The 26,892-nt window shown below is 39.8% G+C and overlaps 1 protein-coding gene across 1 annotated transcript in view; it reads left to right on the top strand.

The window, feature by feature from the left end:
• The window catches only part of TMEM163 (transmembrane protein 163), an 87,515-nt gene that overhangs the window by 53,287 nt on the left and 7,336 nt on the right, over positions 1-26,892 (top strand). Inside the window, exons 4-5 of the mRNA XM_053982923.1 lie at positions 1,112-1,203; positions 14,905-15,001. Coding sequence (XP_053838898.1) covers positions 1,112-1,203; positions 14,905-15,001 — 189 coding nt within the window. The remainder of the gene's footprint in view (positions 1-1,111; positions 1,204-14,904; positions 15,002-26,892) is intronic.

Raw genomic sequence — 26,892 nt, 5'->3', positions numbered from 1 at the left:
ATTGAAATGTTATCTACTCTTTTTTTCTTTTCCAAGGGCTTTTTCTGAACATGAAATACTGCATTTTTTCTTATGGTAAGTTCATGGAAAGGTGTGCAAGGTCAATAATGGATGAAAAAACATATTGTTAAAGTCAAGCATTGGAAAGGGTGGCAAAGATACTCTTAATTATACTTTTTCAGTTTCTGCCCATTGACTCCTATCCTGGAGTTAAACCCCATGCTTATACCTTATTGTTAATAGATGTTATCCAACAGATAGGGTTTTCTTATACAAAATCTCTCAACTAAAAATCAGTTTTGTTGTTGAACTTGAACCAAATTCCAAAGTTCCCTTCTGAACTGTTCCCTTTGAAGCTGATGGTAAGACTGCTCTTGACTTTGGGATGACAGCTTTCCTCTCCAGTCCTTGCCATGACTTTCTGGATTAGTGGCAGAGCAAAAAATTCCTAACGACAAGCAATGACTCATATCAAATAATTTATCTTTAGCTTTCAATTTTGAAGGTCAGATTGACTCTTTAGGAAGTTTGACATGAGAGCGAAAGTTCTCACAGTGGGACAAGCCTGGTTTTCAGTGTTCCTGACACCACATCTGCATTAAATTAATTGGGAATACAAACATGGCAATTTTGCAGATGATACAGAATAATAAATTTATATAGGAGGAAATCTGAGTGGGAATTTGGAGAAAAAGTTAGTATTTTCTTGGTTGGAAACAAAAGCTATTGGAGGAAATTAGTGACTGCAGAAAAAAGGAATGCTTGACAGGCACTTGTCTTTGCATTAGGATCATATTAGTATTTTAACTCTTGAGGTGCTACAGTGGCAGACTGTGATGTTTGTTTTTTTCTTAACTTCTTCACAGGTGATAGATTAAAAGTTCAAATTTTTTTAATCCTTTGATTGACTTTTTGACCTCTGAAATGTATCACTGTGCAATAATACACAGCGAAAACGTGAGAATCAATTCAATAAACGTAAATTGTGCTTTCATTAAAGTGATTTCTTTGAAGCTGCTTTGTGCCTGTGCAGCAGGATGGTAAATGCATTGCTCTTAGTGCAGGGCACATTGAATGGCCCACAGAACAATTGACTGTGTCTCTCTTGCAGTTTGATGCCACCCTGGATGTTTTGTCATCAGCGATAGTTTTGTGGCGTTACAGCAACGCGGCCGCAGTGCACTCTGCACACAGGGAGTACATGTGAGTACACTTCCTTACTTCTGCCTGGGGCAGGGGCCTGCAGAGCTTCTGGTGTCAAGCTGGGAGGCTGCAGATTCCAGAGCTTTGACAAAAACATTTTCTCATGTCAGCAAGTATTCTTTCCTCCTGTCAGCTCACTGCTGGCTCCCAAACATGCCGCCTCTCCTTAGGCAAACCTCCCTGTGGTTGGGATTTTCAGTTTCTCTTTAGCCAACATAGCAATGGTTAGGCCTTTGCAATTTATTTTCCCTTGCAGAACCTGTATCAAGTGAACTGTATCTGTAATAGATTTGTAAATCTTTCATTTTGCATCTTACTGAATTATTCTTACCAGAGTATGTTTATTGATATTGATGCTTGTATTATATTTGTACTTCTCTCAAGAAGTTTGAATATGAATCACTTTAATTTTTTTAAAAGTAAGAGTATAGCAGTGATTCATATCTTCTTTATGCTTACTTTGCAATTTTTTCATATTTAATGTTTGATGTATATATTCTATGGGGGAAAAAAAGTCTTTACATATGCAGTGCAGTATTGATCACAGTGGGAATTGTGTTCTGCATCATTGTGCAGCATTTCTATTGGTCATTCATATGGTAGCTGAGAAGATCAGGTGAAGATTGAATCAAGAATTTTTCCAACTAGTGCATAAAAAAGATTTAAAATTCCTACTCGAATTCTGGGCATCTAGGTGGAGAATTGCAGAATTGCCTGTTTTTGGTTTTTCTGCATACTGCCATTGCTGGCAGCATCCCATCTGTCTGGAAAATAGTTCAACTGTCCCCTGGAATGGACTGCAGGTTTACAATAAAGGGGGATAAGGTAGGTTCTGTGCTGAAACACCTCTAATGATGTCCCTTTAATAAAGGGTAGCTTGGTGAAACTGCACGTTGCATAACTGATAGGATAAAAAAAACCCACAGAAAACCAACAGAAAAAAACATACTGAAGGGTCTCAGTCACATCTTCACAATCTTTTTCTAAAAACTAAGGAAAAGTAAGCAGTACTTTTACATGCCTTAACTCAGGCTCATGCAACAGCTTGCCAGGGCTGTGAGTTCCTTTCTGGCAGGACTCCATACAGAACAGTTTGGAATAAAAGGCCATAAAGGACTGATGTGGCATTGATTCATAGAAATAAATTCAGAAAAATGTGATTAAAATTAGTCTTCCTGCACAGATTTGGAGATTTTAACAGACATTTTCTTAGTATCTTGCTTTTGTGGGTGTTCACAGAGATTCCTGTCAACATTCAATTAACATATTTTTGAAATCTTCTGTTGAGCTTTTTCAAGTGAACCTTGTAAAGTATTTAAAAGAGAAAATAAATCCCAGTACAAAAGAAGACTTAACATATCCCTATGGTAAGCCAGTAAAGTGAACAGGCAAAATAGTAAACATATTTTCCTGTTTTTTTATGCTCATTTTTAATTTGCTTTCATATAATCCCTCTGCTTTAATGAAGCTGAATTAAGTCAGTGAATTACTTGCCATGCCCAATAGTTGAAGACAGCTAGGGTTTCATGATGTGTTCAGTATCAAGTGAAAGAATGTTCCCATATGCTGGGAATATGAATCACTGGATAGTCAGCCTGGTTATCCCTGTTTCCAGAGCTGACAGGAGAGGCACCACAGTACTGACAGCAAAGAGATGGTGAGACGGTTGTGCTGCTTAAGGCAACTCTTACTGTGTCAGATTTTTGAGGGTGGAACATTTCTGATTTCCTCTTGTGTTTACTCAATCTCTAGCTTGAAACACTGCACGTAATTATTTTTCCTCCCTGACACTGGGAAAATGTTGCAATGATGCCTGCTGGCTGCTTGCTCAGCTTATGAATAATCTTTGCATCATATCTGCCTCTAACTCCACCTGGTCTGCCACAATCCCTGTTTTCTGTGGGCCTCCTCCCTCAGACTTCTGGATGGTGTGGTGCAAATTTGTGTGGGTGCTTAGGCTGTGCTGTGTGTTATTCCTGTTTTTGTGTGCCTGGCCATATTCTGCCTTAGTGCAGGGGTCTGTTTTCCAGAATAAGGTGTGCCAGAGTAGCTTCAGTTTAGTTCTTTATTTATAGGTCTGTCTTTTATTGATTTAAATATTACACTTGTCTGTGTATCCTAACATATCTGAAAAAACCCTTATCTCCTTGGCAAAAGCCAAGTGGAATTGCCAATTAATTGTGTTTTGCAAATTTATAAAACTTTCTGTTTCACAAACTTGACAGCGAGAGATTGATCCAAAATCTGTTAAAATCATTGTAAAGCCTCTCATGGGAAGGCAGTGTTAGGTTCAGTCCTAGCTCTTGGACGTCATTGAGAGAGAACATAAAGATAGACTGAAAAACACACCCCCAGGAAAAGGCACAGAGAATACAGCCTGACTCATGATGTGCTATGAATTAAATACTGAGAATAAAATGCTAAGATGTGAAAGAAATGCGTAGTCTTACTTAAGCTGTAGCCATATGGCAGTTGGAGCTGCAGCATTCCATGGGCTGGCACTCCCAAGAGTACAGAAGTGCTTGCTGTGCCAAGTTCTGCTGAGAGAAACCAGTGCATTTCCATTTGACTTCAGGGGAACTGGAGTGCTGAAACCATCATGCAAATGTGTCCTGCTGAGCTTAACTCTGTTTAATGCATTTCATTTTTATTAGATCATTTGATTTCTCTTGTTTTCTGGGGTGAGATGAGAAGGTTCTTTTTCAGAGTTCATCCCTTTGCTCCATCCCTTCCCTTCAGGGTGTCAACCACAACACACAGCTCAGAAGAGGCTGAGCCCTTGGCAGTGGCACCAGCCCTGTAACCATTTGTTGATTCTCCAGATTCAGCCATCTCAAATCTTTCTGCTTTGACTGGGAGGATTGATGAGAAAACTCCTTTTGCTCCAGAGTCCTTTACTGCCACTTCTAGAGCTCTGTCACCCTTCCTGCTGCTGCTCAGACTGCTCCTGGATGTGTCACTGGTGCCCACATGAAATAAAAGCTGAGGCTAAAACATTCAGCAAGATCAGGAATTAAACCACTGAAAGGTTGTAGGCCCTGAGACACTGCTTGACTCTGCCTAGCTGGCTCATTAATGAAAGAGTATGTGGGAGTGGGATGAATATTTGATGTTTTTTAGAAGAGTCCTTGAAAGAATTGTAGGTCTTGAGGCAATGCAAGAGTTGGGAAGGACTGCAGATATCTGGGAAGAGAGTCAGAGTACATGCATAGTTCATGAGTACTTGATCTGCTCAGTGTGATCTGCTAGGTTGTAAATTAACATGCAGGAAATGTAAAGGTGCTGAACAAGTCATAAAAAAAAAGCAATGATCAAGGAATTAAAGAAAGAAAAAAAGAAAGAGCTGAAATAACTGGAGAAATCATCTGAAATCTCCACTAAAGATGAAAATTTACAACCGAAATTGACTGAGGCATTTAAGATGTGCAGAGTAATGTCAGTGGTCCACCTGGCTGCTCTCCATAACCAGTTTGCAAATGCCTTGAATATTCTGCCCTTTGATAAACCCTTAGCAACTTGGTAGCTTACTGGGTTGCTGAAGCAAATATAAATCTGTTGAAGGAAGATCTTTATTGACACTGGTTTGGCAACCATCTCAAATCTCGTGGTTTTTCACGTGCTCAAATAAACTCAGTAAATAGCTGTAGAAGAAATTTTTTAATAAAAGACTGGAAAAATGTCTCATGAGGTGTTAAACTAGTCACTGGCTATACAGCCAGGGGCAGCTTTTAGCTTGTGTTAAATTCAGGAGTGCAGGACTTGGTTGGAGTGCACGAACTGTGTCTGAGGAGAAAGTGAGAAATACCACCAAAAAAGAAAGGATTGGAAAAACAGAACCACCAACAAACTACATGTACACAGCCTTGTGGGAAAGCTTTAAAAAACAGAGTTTTTTCAGTACAGTTGGTTGGAAAGATCTTGCTTTTCTGTACAATGCAGTACAAGGACCCAGGAGCTACCTATGCCTGTGGGATCCATTGATTCTGGGATTTTTGGCTACTGGGTTTTTTATTGCAAAACCCAATTCTGTACAGCATATTTAAAACAGTGATTCTTGACAGTTGCAGCTGGTGTTTGCTATATATTATTTTGTTGATGGTATCAAGTTAAATTCTGTTTCCCAGGAACCAGTCTGTCAACATCTTTCTTAACACAGTGCCAGAGTAAATAGGAATCCTGACTCATAATTAACATTCTGGATTATGGCAAGAGCAGAAAACACACATTTCTTACATTTCTTTCACTGTTTTGGTATTGTGGTCCTGTTTGTTTGTTTCCTTGGGTTTTTTTGATTATGTATTTCAGACTCTGGCTAATGCATTCCTTAATTACCTAATAAGAAAATGAAATTATATCATGGACTAATCATTTTAAACACACTTGTGGTGCTCTGTGATGCCATGACATAATACATAATGAATGCAGATATGGCCTTTCTTTTTTTCTATTGGTGGAGCTGTTGTCTGAAACATCAGCAGTAATACTGAAATTACAGGAATTAAAATCTACAGTGTGGCAGACACGGGTGCAGATCTCTGTCATACCTCCACCTGCTTCTGAGAAAGCTTTTTGCCATAAGAAAAGAGTAATTTTGCAATTAGATATTACCTAAATGCTTTGCTATGTGCCTGTAACTTAACTTTCATCTCCACACCTCAGCTGTGGCTGTGGATTTGGTACCTTCAGGATGCTGAACCCATTTGCCCCATGAAGAATTCCTGCTCTGGGGATTTGCTTCTTAATAGGTTCCTAAATTATGGGGAGGAAGAACTGGTGTTTTCACCTGTTTCGACATTCAGAAGAACACAACTATAAGAGCTTAATCCAAGAATTTCTTATTTAGCTTCTTAAAGCAATCTTTAAGAAAGATATTTGATTGCTCCTCATCAGAAATTACCTGAGAAATCACATGAGAAAATGTGATGAGACCCTAAGACAGAGAGAGCCTCTCCCTCCAAAGTAATTGTAACCCTTTTTTCTCTCTTGTTCATGTTCAGATGACACCACTTGGGAATATTTACCCTGGTATGTGTTCATGGGGAGTCTTGCATAAGTTATGCTGAATATATGTGCATTACAATTAGGCATATGGGGATTGTGATGTATCCTTCTTTTGCACTCAAAGCTTGAAAGAATTAGAAGCCATCTTTTACAACTGTCACACTGCAAAGTTAGGTCTGGCTCTCCTCTCTTCCTCTGATTCTAAAAGAAAGCATATTGATCTGTATGGTTCCAGGGCATATTCTCTCTTGGTTCACAGAATTAAATAAAACCACCGAAATTTTCAGTATTTCTATTGTATTTAAATTTTCATGTGAGGGTTGGCTCTGCTGTACTGGTTAACCCAGCTAAATGAGCACTGTCTATTTAGGTAGTGTTGAATGAAAATAATCCTCTGGGTTCAGACCCAACATATCAGTCATATTGAAAAAACTGTGGATAATTTTATCTATACCATACATACGAAAGAGACTCGAAGCACAGATGGCAAAATCCACACCTACCCACAGTTCAGGGCAAACCTCTGTGGCTGGAGGCAAAGCTCTTTTGTGATGAGTGAATGGAATACCTAAGTGATCTGGAAAAATGTCAAATGCATGGAGCTGCAAACAGCAAACAGCTCAGAACCCACCTCTGCAACTCGTGTGTGGTTCTCAGCTACCAGGGGTTTGGCCTCACACCACATTTTCATGTCTCTCCCAGAATGAGGCACAATGAAGAATTTTCAAAGGGAGTGCTCACCTGTGCTTGGATATCTCCTTTATAGGAGGAGAAGTGTAGTTTCTTAACCACACTGAAAATTTCCAAATCATTCTTTCTTCTTAAATATTTGGCCAAAATTCTACATCCAGGTACAGTGCTAGATACAAGAGGTGCTTCATATGGCTGATTTAATAAACATCATAATTTCTCCATAAATTCATTATCACATATTCAGACAAAAGTAAATCAATTACAAACTTTGCTCTTACCCAGACAGAAATGCATTTACGCCTATGGTTGTGCAAGCACACCTAAAAAAATCATTGCACATACAAGTTATATTAAATATGAAATAGAAAATGTATATATTTTTATATTCTAAAATCTGTTTCAAAAACTGTGGCATCTGTAGACTTGGCAATGATTTTACTGGAGCTAGATCCAAAACCTATGAAAGCCTTTCCTTTTACTTGACTGGTAGTTGATTAAGCAGGATTTGTGTGCATTGCCTAGTATTTACACATAGGTCTGTGTATATAAAATCAGGGATATGATGTTTCATGTGCTGGAATTTGATGATCACCGTAAAAATAAATATTATAGAAGTTCTCAAAAGGTTTTAATTTCCAAGTTCAGGGGAATGGCAGAGTCTCTGATCATCTGCTGCAAGGGAGGAGCAGTGCTGGAGCCAGGAGGGTGGTTGTAAGGCAGGTGCACTCCAAGTGCAGCTGCAGAGTCTGTGCAGACCTAGGAGCGGGAAAATAGGTCTTGAGAGTTTTCAAATTCCTCCCAGTTGTAGAAATGTCTGTTAGCTTTTTCTGGCAGATATTCCATACCTGGAGTATCAAATTATTTATGGAAATGTTGCCCCAGTTCAGCTGCATGATGTTAAAGTATGTAAATACCCTGTTCTGCAGCAACTAGTTGAAATCCTAAGGCATAATAAAAGTTTTAGATGGCCTGTAACACTTTCAGCATGAAATGGTTCCCTAGCAGAGCTGATCTGAGTCTCAGACATAAACAGAATTTTCCCTCCATGTCTTTTAAGATGTTAGATCACGTGATATCACAGCACACTTTTCTAAAACAATAATTGAAAAATTTATTTTCAGTGGTCATTTGGACTATTATTTGTATTCTTTTTATTGTGTAATCTAGTTTGGGTTTATGTGTTTTTATGGTGAGAAAAACCATACAGAGTAGCTGTAATGATGCTGATCTGGATCCTGGCAGTTGGGGGTGGATTATGGAACATGTGTGATGAACAGCAAGCCCACTTTGTTCCTTTTAAAGAGAGTCTTAAACTGACTCCATTCCCTCCTCACCCAGCACCAGGCAGGTGTAAATACCCTGAACAGCTGTGATTCTGTACAGTTTGGTGTCCAAAACTTCTTTAGGAACTACACCTGATAACAGAAGCTACACCAGTAGCTAATATAACTGCTTAATTGGACACAAGGAAGCTTTAGTTTAGCAGCAGAGCATGACAAATAAGCAGGAATCTCAAGACTGAGGCTGATATTGCATCTTTTGCCTGTGTATTACCATAATATGTCACAGTGGCTAGTTCTTTTTAAAGGAAGTCCTTAAATGAGTTTAAGAGGCAGATGTTACAGTTGTCGGAGTTCTGGATGTCGCCCTCGTGAAAAATGAGACTCCCATGTTGCAGAACAGCAGGAAATGTTAGTGAACAGCTGCATTGTAATTTGGATTTCTCCATTTAAAGGAAGGAACAGCAGGGCTGTGGCACAGTGTGCTGTACATTGGACAGGCTTTTCCTGCCACAGAGGTACAGTTCCCAAAACAGAGCTGCTGCTGTCACCTGCCCCTGCTGTGTCTGGGCTGTGTGCAGGGGTGCTGTTGCTGTGCTGGCAGCTCAGCTGCTTGGGGCTCCCCTCTGCTGCTTTGCACACTCTTCTTTCATGGCAGGAGTGGCCTTGCTCAATTCCTCACTTGTGTGACAGCAGATTTTCCCTGCTGTGCTTCTCATCTTCTCCATCAAGCAGATCCCACTGATTTGCAACCAGAAAATCATTTTTTGGTGGCCAAATTTGAACCATTTCCTCCAAATCCTTATCCTTTGGCTTCCAAGATTCAGTTTTGACTGCACTTGAGAATTCCTGGCCTGGCTGTAACTGGCATTTTACACTTGGCTACTCTAAGTGGGCTATGAGAGCTGCCATAGTACCAGTGTTATATGAAGGCAGGCCTAGCTGTGTTTAAACAGGCTGACAGCCTCCCATCCAGAAGAAATGTGGTGCAGGTTATTGCAAGTTCCAAGTTATTAATGAAGGAGCAGTCACAGAATGTAATTTGTGTTTGGTTTTGGGAAGGAAGAATGAAACCAAGAGTACCAGCAGGGCGAAGAGATAGTAAAGGGTTCCTCTCGTGGTTAGACATAGAAGACAATTGAGAAAGAAGTATAGATACACAATTAGAAAGTGAATGAATACTTCATGCTCAAAAATATTTGCCTAACTTCTGACAGCAAAAACCTCCTGGACAATTGCCTTCTGCGTTACACCATGTGACTTCCCCTGAGTGATTCCCTACATGATATTCACTCTGTCAGCCACAAATACTGAAATCCCTTCTAATCATAGGGAAACAGGATTTAGCATTTTTACAGTTTTTATTAAAATAATTACTTCTATAATTTTTTTTCTTCCTTAAACTCTAGTGGTTTTATTGGGGGATTTACTCAAAGATTAAATTCTGTATCCATCATAAAACTGATTTTCTCAGCTTTGCTGAAGAAGCTCACATTACTCCTGGGCTTAGAGCTCATATTGCTCTTATTGGCCTGCAGCTCATGTTAATGTGAAGTTACAGTTCCTTGCAAAGTAATATTTTTTACTACTTCAGTGGTAAAAACAGCCAGCAGAGATTTTAACATTTCCTTTTCTGTGGGCTATTAGAAGTCATTAGTACTGAAAGATCTTGACAGAGCCTGCAGAGTTAAAGATTTTGTGACTAAAAATTAATAGGTTCACAGGATACTGCAGGCTGGAAGGGGCCTCAGGAGGTCTCTGGCACAGGCTCTTGCTCAGAGCAGAGTGAGCTGTGAGATCAGAATCGGGCACTCAAAACTTCATCCAGTCAGGTCTCTAAAACTTCCAAGGATGGAGGCTCCACAGCCTCTCTGAGCAACTGTTCCACTATTAATCCGTGGTGGAAATCTCATTTCTCTTAGGAAAATATAATGTGGTAACATTCTTAACAATCAAGGAAATGCAGAATTAAAATAGAGTAAACCAGCTCTTGTAGGGTAACAGAATACATGTATAAATTAGAAGTATTGTCTTTTATTTACAGCATTGTGGCTGCCAGAGGACTGGATGAGAAACAGAAGCTTGTTTAGATGGCAGCTTTGCAAACGTGAGAATAGAGTTTCTATCTCAAGAATATGAATGTAAATCCTAGTGGTTTATACAATGATTTTTTTTCCAGTTCTTTTTGTCATGTTTACCCCTGTAGCTCAGCTGAAATGATCCAAATGTTTTCCATAAGGCAAGTAATCTTGATACCAGAAAGGGAATTTCTAGAGTGAGAGCAATCAATCACTGGAACAACCTCCCCAGGGATGTGGCAGAGTCCTCGTTGTGGGAAGTTTCCAAGATGCAGTTGGACAGGGTGCTAGAGAATCTCATCTAGGCTCCCCTTTGCCATGAAAGGTTGGACCAGATGACATTTGGAGGTTCCTTCCATCCCAGACTCTTCTATTGTTCTGTGAGCCTCTTTGCTTTGGTAAAAGTAATAAACACCCCCAGCCCCACCCCAAAATAACCCATCTAATCCAAACAGGTCAACTAATCTGGGATACTGCAATGAATGAAACAGGTGGGAGAATAGAACAAAATTGAGAAGTAATTAGACTGCTCCTGTCAAACTTGTTTTATTCCTCATGGTGTCATCATGTTCCAGGCATTAGTTTAATGAACTTGAAGCATGGTGGTAAAATAGTTTCCAGGCTGTAACAGACAAACCATCAAGTGCACGAGACCCTTTTCCCTCCCCACTGCCCCAAAGCAACTCCCTGTGAGCTGCTAGGAGAAAGTTAACACATTTTTGCAGATTGTGTTCATATGCATCACTTAATTTTTTTCTGAATCCTTAATTCTGTTGTACCACCTTTGCTGCATGAGAGCAGATTGGCTTGAGAGGAGTAATTACCAAAGGCTTCATTGCAAACCCTTGTTGGTACTGTGCTGCTGTAAAGATTTGGCAGAAAGAGAATAGGATGATAATTGAGAAGGGGAAATTTTTGCATTGGCTGCTTCATAGCAATCAGTTGATATGACAAAAACTCCATTTCCAGTCACCCTTGTGTAGCTTTTTCCTGATCACTTTTGAGGTGGTTTATAGCAGAGCTCTTTGCTCAGGATATATTTGTAATTTCATTGCTATTATCCATTTATTTTTTATAAAATGTTACCAAACAAGTAGCTGAGAATCTAGACCTGCAGTCTTGCATCAATCTGACTGCTGCTTACCTAGAGGAGCAGCCTCACTGTCTGAAAGGGGTCAGCTCATGGAAGGGGTGTTTAGTGTGGCAAGACCATGCTAAAGGTAAAATTCCTTCATTATGTTGAAGATTAATCACCATAGAAATCTGAGTGAGATTAATTCTGTGTTGGCAACATTACAGAATTTTAGTCTTATCACTATCTGTAGGGAATTTTAACAAAGAATTGCAAACTATGAGATAGAATTAAGGATAAATCCATTAATTAGGAAGCTGTTCTGCTGCATCTGCTAAATGCAAATAAATTAGATTGTTGGAGTTACTCTCCTTAGGAAATTAATTCTATCATAAAATGAGGGGAAAAGTGATAACTTACTAATAGCAGCTTGAAAATTGAGTTTGTGGAGATGGAAGCCCCTGAATCTCATAGCTTTTCATAGCTACCTGCTTAAAAGCCATTGACTTATGCAAAGCAACAAATTTTTGATTAAGGAAAAGAGTATCACATGCTTACAGTGATTGATTTCCTTTTCTGGTTTCCTTATAAGTTTTGAGAATTTGTCATCCAAATGAGGAATTGTGTCTACTAGAGCTCCACACAGGGAATTTGTGATGGAAGAGGTGAGGTGGCAGCTGTGTGTGCTGTAATGCAGTTACACTCATCTGCTTCTGATGGGTGTGAAATATCCAGGGCTGCTGTAGTACAAAATGGGTATTTATAGGGCTGTATAAATATAAATGGGTTGTATGTGGGTTGTAATACTGCTTTCAAGAAAACATCTTTTGAAAATTGTCAAGATGTAGCACTCCCAGTATCAAGCTTTTGTTTTTAAGATTTATACAGGTGTCTGAATTCCACTAGGAATGATCTAGCAGGGACATAATCTCCAAAGCTGTATAAAGTCTTTGATGGTTTTGAGAGTCTAAATGATTTCACTCTCAATGCCTGAGGCTGCAGTGCAACCAATTTAACAGAGTGTTTCATCTGTGACAAAATAATACTGAAAATTTGACAGAAATGATGAGGTAATTTCTTATACAATGAATTACACTTCATATTGTCTTCATATTGTCTAAAATATTTTGGATTTTCACATACAAATACTGCCTCAAAAACACATCCAGAAGTATCTTGGGCAGATCATGATCAGCTACCAACACCTACAGCAAACTAAAGAAGACTTGGTGGTTTTGCTGTTAAATCTGTAAGATTAAATTCTCTTGTAGTTTTCATTACTCTTGCATTCCAAATGCCATTGCTTTAAGGAAAAAAAAAAAAACAAAAACAAAAACACCCCAACTTTGAAAGTTGAGTTAAAAGTTGCTTGTTGCCTGAATATCAGAGAGATGCCCTCACCTTGTTCTTTGTGAATTAGTTTTTTGTTCTTCAAACTATACTGCATTCTGAAAGATTCCAGAAAGCTTATTGTTTCTGAAAACCAAATAAAGCTCTTACACTATGTTTTAAAATGTTTTGACTAAATTTTCTCTCTTCCCCCCTCTTTTTAGAAGCGAGATATTACATGAGACAGAGAAGATTCCAGATTCATGCATTCTTCATTAGAGCTTTTCTGCTGCCTGTCAAACCTGTAGCAATCAATTCTTTGGCTTTACAGATCAATTATAACTATAACTATTTAGTAGATTCTTAGTGGGAACCTCTGACACTAACTCAGGTAGAAATGGTGGTAAAATAAGGACAAGATCTTCAAGAGGTACTGGAGATGTGAGTCCAGGGTTAGGACAAAGCTATCAGGGCTGTCAGTCCACCCTCACTTCTGTATCACTCCTCTTTCACTAGTTTTTATGGGTAGTTCTGAGTTGATTTAAACCTGTTTAGAAATGGCAGTTTGCTCATCTAATTTAATTGAATGTTATTAATGAAATGGCATTTGCCAAGCACCTTGGCACTAACACCCTTTGTCTGCAGTTGGAAACACTCTTTAGTCACACAGCAGTGATTGTTAGCAGATGGAAGTGAGCTGGCTTGTATTAAAATTTTTGTGGTCTAATGTAGTGAAAGTAGAGCATGCTACAATAACCAATTGCAGCTTGTTTATTATGTAATACAGTTTCTCAGATTAATTTTGTTATTTTTTACATTTGTAGTTGAATTTTGCATGATTTGCAGGCTAGTTAGAAATTATTTCTTTCTAGCAAATGAGATTAAAAGAAGATACAGTGCAATGTTGTGTTTTAGTGGTTAGAAATTATTTCTTTCTAGCAAATGAGATTAAAAGAAGATACAGTGCAATGTTGTGCTTTAGTGGTTTTGCAGATAAATCAATATGCTCAAGAAGGCAAAAAACCATGTATTTTTTTGCTTGAAGTACTATACTCATGAATTTTGCATGGCTGTGGATTCCAAAAGCCAGCATATAAAGGAGAAGCTAGGCTTGCTAAATATGACTACTGAATGCTTATTCAAACCTCAGACTGCCTTTCTTTCTGCTATTAATACCCTTGTCACTGTTGTTATCATCTTCCTTTTCTTCTATCTACTTTAGCTATTTCTGGGTAAGTAGGTGGATAGGAATTCTTTTGCCACAGTAAAACTGAGCTGGAGAATAAGTGAAACAGATCAAGACTGCTGAAACTGTTGTGTATCTGCTGGCAAATTTGCAAAATATTTGCTGTTAGACTTGGGTGTTTGGCAAGTCCACAGAGATGACCCCAAACTCTCTGATTTATGTGGGAACAAAATCCAGCCAGTGGTCAGGACATTCCCCTTCGGGAATGTTTGCCTGTGTTCCCCAGAAGTGTGCAGGGAATAAAAGATGTTCTGAGGGAAAGAGAAGATGCATTCAGCAGGCATCCAACGGTAGGTATTGCCACAGGAAGTGGGATCCACAGTGTCCAGCTCACAGATTTGGGGCTGTGTTGGTTTAAGCCTGTTGGGGGGGATAGAAAAGCTTTCTTTCAGAGTGGCTGTCAGATAAAATGTCAGCATATCCTTGCAGGGAGTTCATGTATCTTATGTCAAGCAGTCACTGGCTCAGCAAAGGGTCTTGGGCAAGTCAGCCAGCTTTTGTGGACCAGCTCCTGAGCCATGCCATGCCTGACTGGGGAGGAAAGGGGAGGAAACAGCTGTTCCAGGTTCTGTGATGCTACTGACCACATTTACCAAATATCTCTGCTGGCTTGGTAAAGAGAATGAAGTTCCCTTCATTATTTCTAATGGGAGATCCTAGCAAAACAAACAAACACAGAGAAACAGTCCTTCCCTAGAGGACTCTGTGATAAATCATCAGGAGCAGAAGGGGCAGGTCTTTCTCTCTGAAACATCAGAAAAAGGAACATCATCTGTTATGGCCTGTCTTCTCATACATAAACCAGGTTTTAAGAATGGGAGAGGAACTGGATGTTTCATTCTGTTCTTTAATTTAAGCCTCTATCTTTAGCTCCTTAAGACTTTTTTATTATTAATATTAATTTTTTTATTATTAATATTCTCTCTGTTACCCTGGAAGAGCTGGCAACTTCAAATATGTTCTTAACATTTCTTTGTATTTTTATCTGTTTTTTTTTCCCAGGGCTTGTGTTATCTTGGGTGTCATATTCCTGCTCTCATCTATATGTATTGTGATCAAAGCCATCCATGATCTTGCAAAGAGGGTGCTTCCAGAAGTGGTAAGGTGATTCCTATTCTTTTAAATGTTCTCTTTATTCCCTGCCCTGCCAGTGGGACTGAGAATTGCCAATGTCTCCTTTCAACAGCCCCACTGAACTCTGTGCAGCTCTAGCAGGTGCCTTTCCTGCCTGGTTCACATACTGGCCCTGGTCTTCCAGCACCATTTTTTATTTATGTGATGGAGTCTAGTCTACTTCTGCAGTTTAAATATGGGTTTTTAATAGGTTTGACCCCAAATATCTCTCAGTGTAATCACTTAAAGCTTCTACACAGGACTGTGGGAGTTCACATAGAGAGAGGAGGCCCCTCTGGGCTTAATGAATATACTAGAATTTTATGAGAAGAATGTTTCCACAGTTTACTACTCCAGTGGCTTCAGTATTTTATTTTTAGTGTGGAAAAAAATTTTTTGGATTATATTTTAATGTCTTCCAGCTCTTGCCTCCAACTCCAGAGCCATGTATGTGTAGCAGGGATGAACCAGGTGAGGGAGCATGCTGGGTGAAAGAGCTGGCTTTTAGACTGACTCGCCATGGAGCATCACAAAGGGCTTTTCTTCTGCTCTCTGCTTTCTTTTGGCTGTGAAAGCAGCCCCTACCTGGCCTGTAGGGCAGCTCTCCCCAGTGGCCTTTCTCTCAGCTCTGCTCTGGCCTGTCCTGCTTGCTTCCTTTCAGTACTGGCTATTAACTTCTACTCATCTTAACAAGCAGCTTGCTGGGAAAACCATTTGGCAGTGGTTCCACTGCCACAAGACTCTTCCTAATGTGCTCAAATAAAATGAGGCTTCAGTTCCGTTGTTGTGTGCACAGCCTGACTCAGAGCTTTGTCTACAGCCTTTGTGAAGTTTGGTCAGGTTGTGTGCTCAGCCTTTCACATCGAGGATTCACCATGCCAAGTGCCATTCTCAACACAGCACCACACAGAAACCAAAACTCCTTCCTTTCAACCAGGAGATGGAGGCAGAGCTGGAAAATCAAAAAACCAAAATGGAATTCCATCTGTTAGAAGTGCAGACTACTGGGTCCTGTGTTCTCATGGAAACTTGCAAGGAGCTGGGCAATTCCAGAAGCTTGTTTTCAGCAGTTTATTGAAGTCTGGGTGAAGATGAGTAGCACAGCCCATGAGTGAGCACGTTACTGAGCTGCAGCCAGGTGCATTGTTTGACTGCAGGTGATTCATGTGCTCTTTGCATTTTGCTTGCCCTCTTTTCCAGTCTTCATAATTTACTGCCTCCTCAGCTTTGCCAGCATTATAGCACATGGAGTTCACCAGCCTGGTTCTGTCAAAATGATCTGGGTTAGCTTAAACACTTTCAGTAGTCAGTTCTTAAACCCAATCAAAACATTTTGACAGAACTGGGTTGGGGAGTGAGCATGGGGCATGTGCCAGTGAGGCTGAAGAGGAGGCAGGTGAGGGTGGGTGAAGACCCTGCTGTGATGGTCACTAAGGGACAACTTCTTAACTTGTCTGTAGCCAAACAGTGCAAACTGGCTGCAGTTTGACTCCTGTTTAGTGAGAAAATGAAATATATAGTCCTGACTCAGTGAAGGAGAAGGGAAAAGGGAGGTTACAAATGTAATTCAAACACTCATTTTTGTGAATTTTTGATAGTGTATATCAGGTTAACTTGGATGTCTCAGTCTAATTCATTGTGGGCAAATGCTCTAATAATTCTGTCAGTAGGAACAAAAGTTTAAAAGTTGTGTCATCTCTATCTCACTCTTTCATCATTACAAGTTCTACCTACAAGAGAGGGCTCTATTTCTGACATGGGGCTAAATGTCTCATATTTGGATGGTGAACATTTTTTATGATTTGCATTTCATGATTTTCATGATATTGTACTTCCTCATTTTTAATGTTTTTAAATGCAGTCACAGAAGGAAAATACGTGGAATCAGACCTATAAATATGGACGGATAATCTTCTTCCTGTGACTGTTCTCACTCAGCTAGGCACTCAAGTACTACCAACAGTTTCAAAGGATGTACCTGGCAAGGCACAGGCTGTGGATGACTGGTGGCAGGGTCAAAGCCACACACACAGACCTAAAAGATTTTCATACCTGGCAATTCTGCCTGGAATGTAGGTTGGCGCATGGGACAACAAGAGATGGTACTTTTGTTCAATGTCTCCTAAATGACATGGCAAGAATTTTAATTTCAAAGCCTTCAGTACATCTCCCTGTGGGAAACTGATTCAGCAAGGTTTGTGTGACAGGTGAAATATCTCTGTGCAAACTCAGAATAACAGTGAAAAATGGGAAGGCTCAGAGGACAGCACCACTGCTACAAGTCATGGCCAGTGAGGTATAATGCCTAGGGGTTGCCAGCATTAAAAATCATTGGGGGAAGAGGATGTTGTTGAATAGAAACCTTTCCAGTTGCCCTAGCTGTGCCTGACTGTGACACTGATTGCTCGTTGCTCCCTTAGCTGCTCTAAGCAGGAATTGTTGTTCTTCTCAGTTGTTTGGGTCTTTGTTGATTGATTGGGCTCCCAGCAAAGCTGCACCTGCCCAGGCCATATCATCAGCATCTGAGCAGAGGGGAAATCTGCTCAAATTTCATCAGTAGGAGGCAGAAGTTTCTGCTTCTGCTCCTTTATCCAGGGTGCTGTTTTCTACTTCTTGGGCCACTGATGAATTAATTGCTAATGGTACTAATTCCTGTAGTACCTTACCATGTAATTTGGTTTTAATGTATAGATATATATCATATATATAACAGGAACAGTGTCTTCTGTTAATAGTTTTTTGCATTGCAGTGAAGTAACCAGTTTTGCATCAAAATAGTGACCTGAAATATTTTCTGGTGGTGATATCTGTGTTACTGGGATTTGATATTAACTTGCTATTCTGAGACCAGGGAATTATCCTCATGGTGTGAGCAAGAACAGAACATTAAGACTAATGAGAGGTAGTGTGACTCCACTGGTGTCCCAAACTGGTATAAAACTGGGGTGAAGAGCTCAGCACTTAATTAAGAGGATCTGTGCCTCAACAGAAGTTTAACATGTGAGTCAGAGTCGTGTGATTTTTTTTTTTTTTGGTACAGTTTACATCCTTATTGCCTTTTATTGCAGCAAAGGTCATTGAAAATGTGGGTAATTTTTAAAGCATCTTGTGAAATTTTAGCTGTGTGACTTCAATCTTAAGGGAGATAATGTAGCAAAAACCCAGCAGGAAAATGTTCCTCTTAGTGTTCAGATGCTGAACACAAAGTTCGTACTGTCAGCCTGCGAATCGGGATGGTTTGGAATGCACTGCTCATTGTGGGGATTCAAGATTAACCTAATGATGATAATAATAATAATAATGTAAAACAACATGACTGACTGCATTGTTCTCAGAGCTATAAAGTCTCTTTTTATGTCTTTATTTCTGGTAAAATTCAGGAACTTTGTAATAATTTCTCTTGAGTTCATTTTAAATTACACAAGTTTTGGAGAAAATACTATGATATGGACAAGTTTAAATTTAGAAATTAAACAGACTGGGTACTTAAGTATCTGCTTGCTAATTGTAAAGAACTATGACTAAAATCCTAAAAGCAGAGTCAGTAACTCTTGAATGATTCTGGATCAGTTATAGGAAGTTCATTGTATTTCTTGCTGCATATGAAATACACTGGTTATGTATTTGTCAGTTCTTAATATGCACATAGAAAAAAAAATACTTGGAAAGATTTTGTGAATTCTTTGATGTAGAGATTCTGTTGTCCTTAAAGTGAATCTTGAAAGAATTGCTTTCATGAAAATACTAGCAATAAGATAAAATATAAAAATCATGTGATTAAGAAATCATTTGAAGTATTTTCCAAATGTTTTGAACAGATATTCTTCTACTTAAGTGGACACTTAGAAACAGGAGTCTTCTGTATTGTTGTCATTTCATATGATGGTTTCAGGTGCAGGTCTGGCTATGCTCAGAAGGATTCAGAGAACCAGGAAGAGAATGACAGGTTTACTGCACATTAATGGCATTTCGACCTTGACTTCCCCATTTTGTAAGGGGCTTAAATGCCCACAGATTCTTGCTAGACTGCAGAGAGGTTCTCAATTTACAGGGCAGGAGTTCATGGGTAGCTCAGTCAGGCATGTTCCAGTCACCCATTTGAATTCTCTTTTCTTCCATGCTGAGTGTAATTTTGTTGAAACCCTGTGAATGACAGTACCCTTGATCTGCACTTGCACAGGAGGGAGGACAATTAGAGCTCCTGACTTTCTGTATTTCATAATACTGCTTCTGCCTTCCATTTCTGCTTCTTGTTTGTCTTACCTATTGCTAGGTAGTAGATATTGCTAGTAGGTAGTGTTATGTCACAACACAGGCTTTCAGCACAAGCAGTGATTTTGTAATTCTTTTGAATGCCTCAAAACCTTGGGAAACACAGAAAATAGTGTATTTCTCCTTTTGGTTCCCTAGCTTGATATACTAAGGACTGTAGTTAACTTTGGCATAGCCTGTAAGGCAGGATATGAATCACTAGGTAGATTAATTAGTTTAAAATAACTTCTAAGAGTTTAATGAGAAGTGTTTGTCTGGAATTTCGACTTTGGTAGCGTGTGTATTTCCTACAGACAACAGCAACCATGGCCCTGCTGGCCCAAAAGGCCCAAATTTGGTTTTCAGTGACTTTCTTCATGCCTTTCTTTTTAATTTTATCTCCATCTTTAGATGAGGAAGCCTTGAGAGCCCATGGAATTCAAAGGATAAGGGTCACCAGGGATTTATGCAATATGTTCACTTTTGCAAATTACTGTTTAGCACTGAATTTATATTTTTAGAGAACCTTAACTGTAGATTTCATTTCCTGCAGTTAGCAGCAAATCCAGAAATTGTCATTATTAGGTAAACTTAAGGTTTTCCCTTTGCACAGGACTTTATATTTATATTATAATTAAAAAGAAGCCTGCCCTGAAAAATTATATTCTGTGTCAGGAGAGTTGGCCAGACAATTAATTATACACTTACTATATAATTCTGTATTTTTATGAATTATACATTTCTTAACTGTGTGGAAAAGTTCATTTTCAAGCAACTGAGATATAATAATAATCCTCAGTGTTCAAAACACAATCCCTTTTGGTTTTTGTGATGTAGAGCAGTGTTCTTCAACAATGATCCATAGAATGGTGTATGTCTTGAAATGAATTATTTAATGAAGTAATGAATTTCAGGGTTGATGATAAAGTAGATGTTGGAGAAATATTGCAGCTGAAGGGATCTGTTTGTCCAAGAGGGCTGGAAAATGCCAGTATTGAATATGTGCAGTGAGAAGTGGAATGCATCTTTCTTTCTCCCACAGTTCTGAAGATTTTTACATTACCTTTTGTGAGCATTAAAAAACGTATGGTGGGTCTCTGATTCTTGGAGAGAGGAGTAAATGAGGAGAGTAGAGTTTTCATGTCACTTCCAGAGGGGATTTGTCTCCCATGTAACCTCACCTTGGATTTGTAGAGATGCTTTATTTTCCTCTGGAGGCAAATTTGGGTGTGGGAGTGGAGACAGTTTCTGCCAACACGTACGTGCCAGTCGCTTTGTCGAGCTGTGACCTCCATTCTCACTTGCCCGAAAATATGTTTAATTAAAGCTTCCTCATTTTGAGAATTTAGAGATGTGGTGACATTTTCCACTTGCCTTGGAGCACGTTTGGAAGGAATTCTTGCTGTTTCTCTCCTACTCTTGTATCTCTAGAATGCTTCAGGTTTTGGGTAAGATTCCTGTACAGGAGCTGTTTAGAGCCCGCACCCTGCCCCCAGCCCTTCCCAGGATCTTTCAGTGCCACAATCAAACCCCCAAAAATATGGAAAGATCACAAAACCCAAAGAGATCAACTTTTATACAGGGGAGAGAGGTGTGCCATTGATGTGTGGGAACATTACAGCTGCAAATTCAGTTCTTTTCTGTGTTCTTGTCCTATTTTTTATGTAGCTGGAAATTTTTTATTTAGCTGGGAATATTTATTCTGTATGGGCCTGCTTCAACATGACATGCTGCAGTTATTATTTCAGTTTCATATCATGATCCCTAAGGAAATATTTTTCACCAACCAGATCTTTGACTTTTTTTTCCCCCTCCCTCTTTTTCTTTTTTTCCTTTGTTCCAGCAGTTGCTGAAAGTGTTAGATGAAGTAGGCCAGCTGCTCTTCTTTCTGGAGTGTTCGGAATTAAAATTTCTGATAATTTTAGCTCTTGTTCAATACACCTGAATTAAAAAGCTAATCACTAATTGACATTTGGAAGAGAAGGTCTTCATTTTTGTTTACCCTTCAGGTTAACTTAAAATGAATATTTCTCAGATCATGTAATTTAAGATGGGTTTTTTCCTACAATGATGAGTGTTGAACCTAAAATAGCATAATTTCTTCTTGGCTCAGAAATAATTTACTGAGCTCCCTTTCCCCTGGTTATGAGATTCAGAATATTTCCCTTATTGTTACTTCCAGCATTTGTTCTCCAACCTGTGTTAGCCATAATAAGATAATTCCCAATAGGGGAAGGAATTACCATTCCTTTATTGGTGTTTCAGAGGGCAATCCACAGCCAATGCTGTCCCTGAGGATTTGATACGCACACATTTCACTACAAATAAGAAGGAATAGTGATTTTGCATACTGTTGATGACATGCTTGGATTTCTGGGTAAATTTTAGTGATTTTTTGACATGTTATTAATATATTGAGAAAGGAATCTGAAAATCCTTGAGTGTAGGTTTTGAGCATTGTTTTGCGTTTGCATTTGCTGCTGTTAGTGCTTGCCAGCTCTGTGATAAAAAATCCTTTATCATTTGCCCCTTTACCTTCATCGTGTCAAGTACTAGATATTCTTGGCTAGTACAAATATAATTTAGATGTGAATGATGTGCTTTATTTTGACCATTGCCACAAAGAATTTGCAGACTTTTTCTTGTTTCTTGAAGAAGGCTCAAAAAGCCCAACCCAACCACACTGAGAAAGACTGTTATAATTTCACCTGGGGTTGTAAATCAATATCCATTTACTATTCAGTTACTGCTTGCATTTCCCTGGGTAATAGTATAACACATGTAATGTCAATGCAGTTTGGCATTTGTCCTCATTAGTATGGCAAAGGACACTATTTTGCAAGAGTAAGCAAGCATCATGCAATATTTGTGACATTTCCTGCAGAACAAAGGAAAGATGCAATCAGTTTGGGTATGAAGGATGTGCACCCATCTCGTGTGGTGCCTCCAATGCTTTTATAAATGAAATCTCTTGAAAAATGAGGCCATATGTTATTTTATTGTATGTTATTGATTACAGCTGAAAAAGGAAGGTAGGGGTGGCACAGTGTACCTTTGTGAGCTCTAATTGATTTATTGGTTTAATAGTTTAAAATAAATACATCATAAACATATATTCAACAATGTCAGCAGTTGAATTATAGGCCAGTAGCAATATAACAAATAACACTTAGGATTATATACACATGTGTCCTTATACATGTTTCCCTATACATTTATAAACCTCATATATAATTTATTGCTTGCCATTTCAAATCAAAGTATCATATACATTAATTATACATTAGAATCTTGCTTTATAATTGTTATTTCTATCTATGGCTTGGAGTTTGGCCTAAAAAACATGTGCTTCTTGCAGATCGTTGAGAATGTTGTGGATACTTGAAGAGTAAGCCAGGGTTAGGACAAATGAACAGCTACACATCATTCTTTGCTTAGGTGAAAAGCCTCATTTCCAGATTTTACCAGAAAGAGATTCTTCCAGATTTTATAAGAAAGAAAAGGTGATGGCTGCTCTCCACTTGGTGGGTGATGTGCAGTGCATTGCTTATCTTGGCTCCCTGCTCATCGGAAAAATCAGTCTCGCTCCTCTGAGGGTGGACAAATACAATTTTAATTTATGTTTCATAGCTTTGGTGTTTAAACAGTGTGGATGAATTCTGGGAGAATGGGAAGCATGACTGATCTAATAGTTAAGCAGACCCTTTGCAGGAGTCCTAAGGTCACCTAAGAGAGTCCTCTGCAGCTCCCAGTCCCTCAGCTCCCAGGCCCCTGTGCCTTGCCATGGCATCCAGCACACCCTGTCTTTGTTATCTGTTTCTTGAAAAAGCATTCTGTGTTGTGGGATTGCTTTGTCACACCAAAGACAAGTTTAAACATTCATAAGATTTTTTTTTTTTTGGTACTAATAATAGATCTTTGTATCTCCATGTGAAGAGACTGTCTCCTGCTTGAGTCAGAGACTGGGCTGTTGGTTTGTTTTCTAACAGTGAAGTGCAATTAAAACTCATCCCTTTTGAAGCTTGCTAGTGAGAGAGACCCTCTGGCTTCCCAGGAGCTCCCTTTAGACTGATTATATAAACTATTTATTACTTGGGAGAAAGTGTGATAGAGATTTGGACTTTTCCTTTTTTCTTTTTTTAAGTGTTTGTATTAGAAACATCTCTGTTGCTCTCTATATAGTAACATAATTTTTCAGGGGAAGAAGAGGGAGTCCTTTTTGACTTTGTAGCATGCTCTGCAGAGGGGCTTTTAGTGATCCCAGTGTGCCCAGATGACTTGGCAGCTGCTGGGGGAGCTGGAGGAGGGAAGGCTGTGGGAAGTGTGAAGGTAGGGATGGGAAGCAGGGTAGGAGCAGACCCTGGCAGGTGCTGGGGAGGATGGTCACCAAGCACCTGGACTGAAGAAGGGTCATTGCTGGGTTCCAGGAGACAGATGGTGAGTTGCAGAGATGGGCAAAATTAATATTTAACAACACAAACTCAGCTCAGTTTGGGCCAGCCATGACTTTGCTCCTGCCAACACCATCTGTAGCATTCCAGAAACACATCCCTACCTCCTCAGCCAAGAGGAGCCAGGCTCAGCAGAGGAGAGGCAAAACACTGTGAGACACCAGCTTCACTGGAAAGGGAAAAAATGGCATGAAAAAGGCAGTACCAGTAATTCCCAGCTCCTGCAGGAGTGTGGAGGAACTTTTGGCTGGTTCAGAGAGAGCAGAAGAGTGGAAGGAGGTCTGCAGCTGTTGGGGTGGGAGAAGCTACTTGTTCTGGGATTGCAGTAGGATGAGTGACCAGGAAAGGATGGAGCTTCCTCCCATATCAGTGAATCTTTTGACTCCACGCTGTAGAGTGCAGATGAAATGAGAACATTTTTACATCTCAGAAGTGGAAGGACTGTAACTAAAGGAGAGCAGGGAGAGAGGAGCTGGTAGAAATAGTACATGAAATCAGGGCAAAGTTTTAGGGTCAGAATTAGCAATATGCATTCTAGGGAAAGATTAGGAACACAAATTAGCTGCAACTTAGTTACTAGGCTGGGAATTGGGTTAAAATAATTCTACCTAGTAAGCCAAGCGCTGAAGAATCCATTGAGGTTTTTAGGTTTTTTATTTTTTATTTTTTTACATTCTTCAATAGATTCAGGGAGAGATCCAAGTTGCAACATAAAAACCAACAAACTTTTTCTTAAGCCATAAGAGTACTGCTGCTTTTGGTGAAATCCTTGAAAGCAGGGACAGAACTGTTGTGACAGTTTTGCAACCCACTCTTCTCAACTGCACAGCTGGGGACAATGCATTTGGATAAAGTGGAGGAAAGCTGCCTGCTGACTTCTATTATTCCTTTCTTAGGAATAGTAGAAGAGGAAAAGATTTTATTCCTAGGAAAGCTTTCTTCTGGGAAAGAAAACATAAAAACACAGTATAAAACCTAGCATAAAATAAATCTTAAGTAGGGACATTGTAGCTATTAAAGTGCTGTGTAATGAGAAGGCAAGCCAGGATGGGCACCTTGCTTTATGTACAGTGCTGGTCCATATATGAAGCCATCTAATCAGATATAGGTGTCCTTTAATTAAGGTCTCATGTACAGTGTAGTAGCAGTGAGGGAATATGATGAAAAGAAATGGAAGAGGAAGGCACTTTATTTACCACACTACCATACTTTATCGTATGGAAATGATCAGAATTTACATTTTTATCATCTGTCACAATTTGCTGCTGCTTTAATTAAAATAACACCAAGGACACGTCGGGTGAGCCTGGCTGGATGTGCTCCGTGCTCCTAATGACTGTCAGATGGGAAGGCAAGGGCTACCGAGAGGGCAGGGCTGCGGGAAGATCCGGAGGGAGATGGTGCCAGATGGCCCGGCTTATTTTATTAATTTAGATCTCCATTACGGCTTTTCTTCCCTTCATCTCTCCAAAGGATGAGTTCGTTTGATGGGAATCATCTCACAGCCGCGGGGTGACGCGTTTAACTCTCTGGTGCCCGCGGCGCTGCAGCGCAGCGCGTTTGTCACTCGCGTGTTCCCCACCTCTGCTCCAGCGCAGGACTTGGCCCACAGCAGCCCTCCCTCGGCTAATTCATTGAATCCTGCTGTCCCAAACCACTTCCAGCTGCTTGGCAGCAAAATAGTGCCAGGACAACGCTGGGAGCTGTTTCTCTTCTCTTTCACCCTCACCTGCTCAGGAAACAGCCCGGCTGTCCGTGCTGCTGGGCATCGCCACTTTGGGCTGCTCTGGTGCGCCCACAAAACCTTCTTGGCACCAGCAAATAGCCTCACTCTTCTTCTTCCAGTTCTGGGGCGCCCGGACACCCAGAAAGAACAGAGAAGTACTGAAAAAAAGAGAGTTTGAAAGGTTTTTTTTTCCTTCCTCTTGGTGCTCACAGGCGCGCTCGGTTCGTGCGGCATCTGCCGCCTCCCGGTGGCTCCTGCGAGGAGCTGCGCGCACAGGAGCTGCTGCTTTTGGGTAACCTTTAGAGATTTTGGGAGTTCTTTAGAGATTTTGGCTGTTATTTAGGGATTTTGGGAATTGTTCAGAGTTAAAACCGGGAATATCGCCTTCCGAAAAGCTGTTTGGCACAGCCGAAATTGTCTGCATTCAGAGCAGGGTTTTTTTAATTTCTTCCCCTTCTTGCATCCATAGTGATAACAAAGGAGCTTCGATTTGTTTGGTCTTTTGCTTTATCAGTGGTTATTGGATTAGTATTGAGAAGAAAATGAGTCTTGCTGTGACACTCTTGTCTTGTGTATTCAGTGGGGAAAAAAAAAAGCCAAACTTAGAAACGATTTCTAGATCCTGAATATGTATCCTCTATAAAAAAACCTGTTCAGTAATTCATTCAGAAATCTGTATTACATTTAGGTCATTCTTAGATTCCAGTAGAGTAGCTAGATTCATTTTGATCATTACCGTATAGCACAACAAATAGCAAGATACATTTCCACATACTGTGGCATTAGTGACAGGAAAAACACTGAATTCACCTCGAAAACTTGTGGCACACCATGACAAGGAAAAAAAAAAAACCAAAGAAAAAAGGCTTTGAATAAAGTGCCATGAAGAGGGTGAAACATGATATGATAGCACAGGGAATAAGGCATTGCATTTTCAGGATTCTGAATCAGTAACTGGAATTTTGAACATCTCTCGAACAATATTCAAAACACCTTGTATTGTGATCCATAGATTTTTTTTCTAAACTATGTCAATTTGTAATGGTTTTCCAGTGCATTCTCAAGGATTTCACAGGTGTAGGAAAACTGCATTTCATCATCCCAAGGCTGGCAGTGACACAACTGTCCATAGCAAAGTGATTTATTCTGTCACCTCTGCTGGGCCTGCAGTGTCCAGCTCTGTGCTGGGGACAAAGCCTGTGCTTCACTGAGGGGGAAGGCAAAGATAAGAGGTAGGGATGTCTGGGAGGAATCAGAGAGTCTTTGGAGGGTCTGTGGAGTGATGGGGAAACAAGGGATCTCATGTAGTCCTTGTGCCATGTGAGACACAAGAGAAATGGTGGAGCACAGCATTCTGCTTTAGATTATTCTGAAGCCTTACGCTTATGCTGTATATAAAATATTAGGTAAAATATTAGATGAGATTAGATTAACTCACCAGAACTTGTT

Source organism: Vidua macroura, chromosome 7 (assembly GCF_024509145.1).
Source record: "Vidua macroura isolate BioBank_ID:100142 chromosome 7, ASM2450914v1, whole genome shotgun sequence".
Classification (NCBI taxonomy): Eukaryota; Metazoa; Chordata; class Aves; order Passeriformes; family Viduidae; genus Vidua; species Vidua macroura.
Note: the sequence above shows the minus strand (reverse complement) of the source record. Positions and strands in the feature narration are given on the sequence as shown.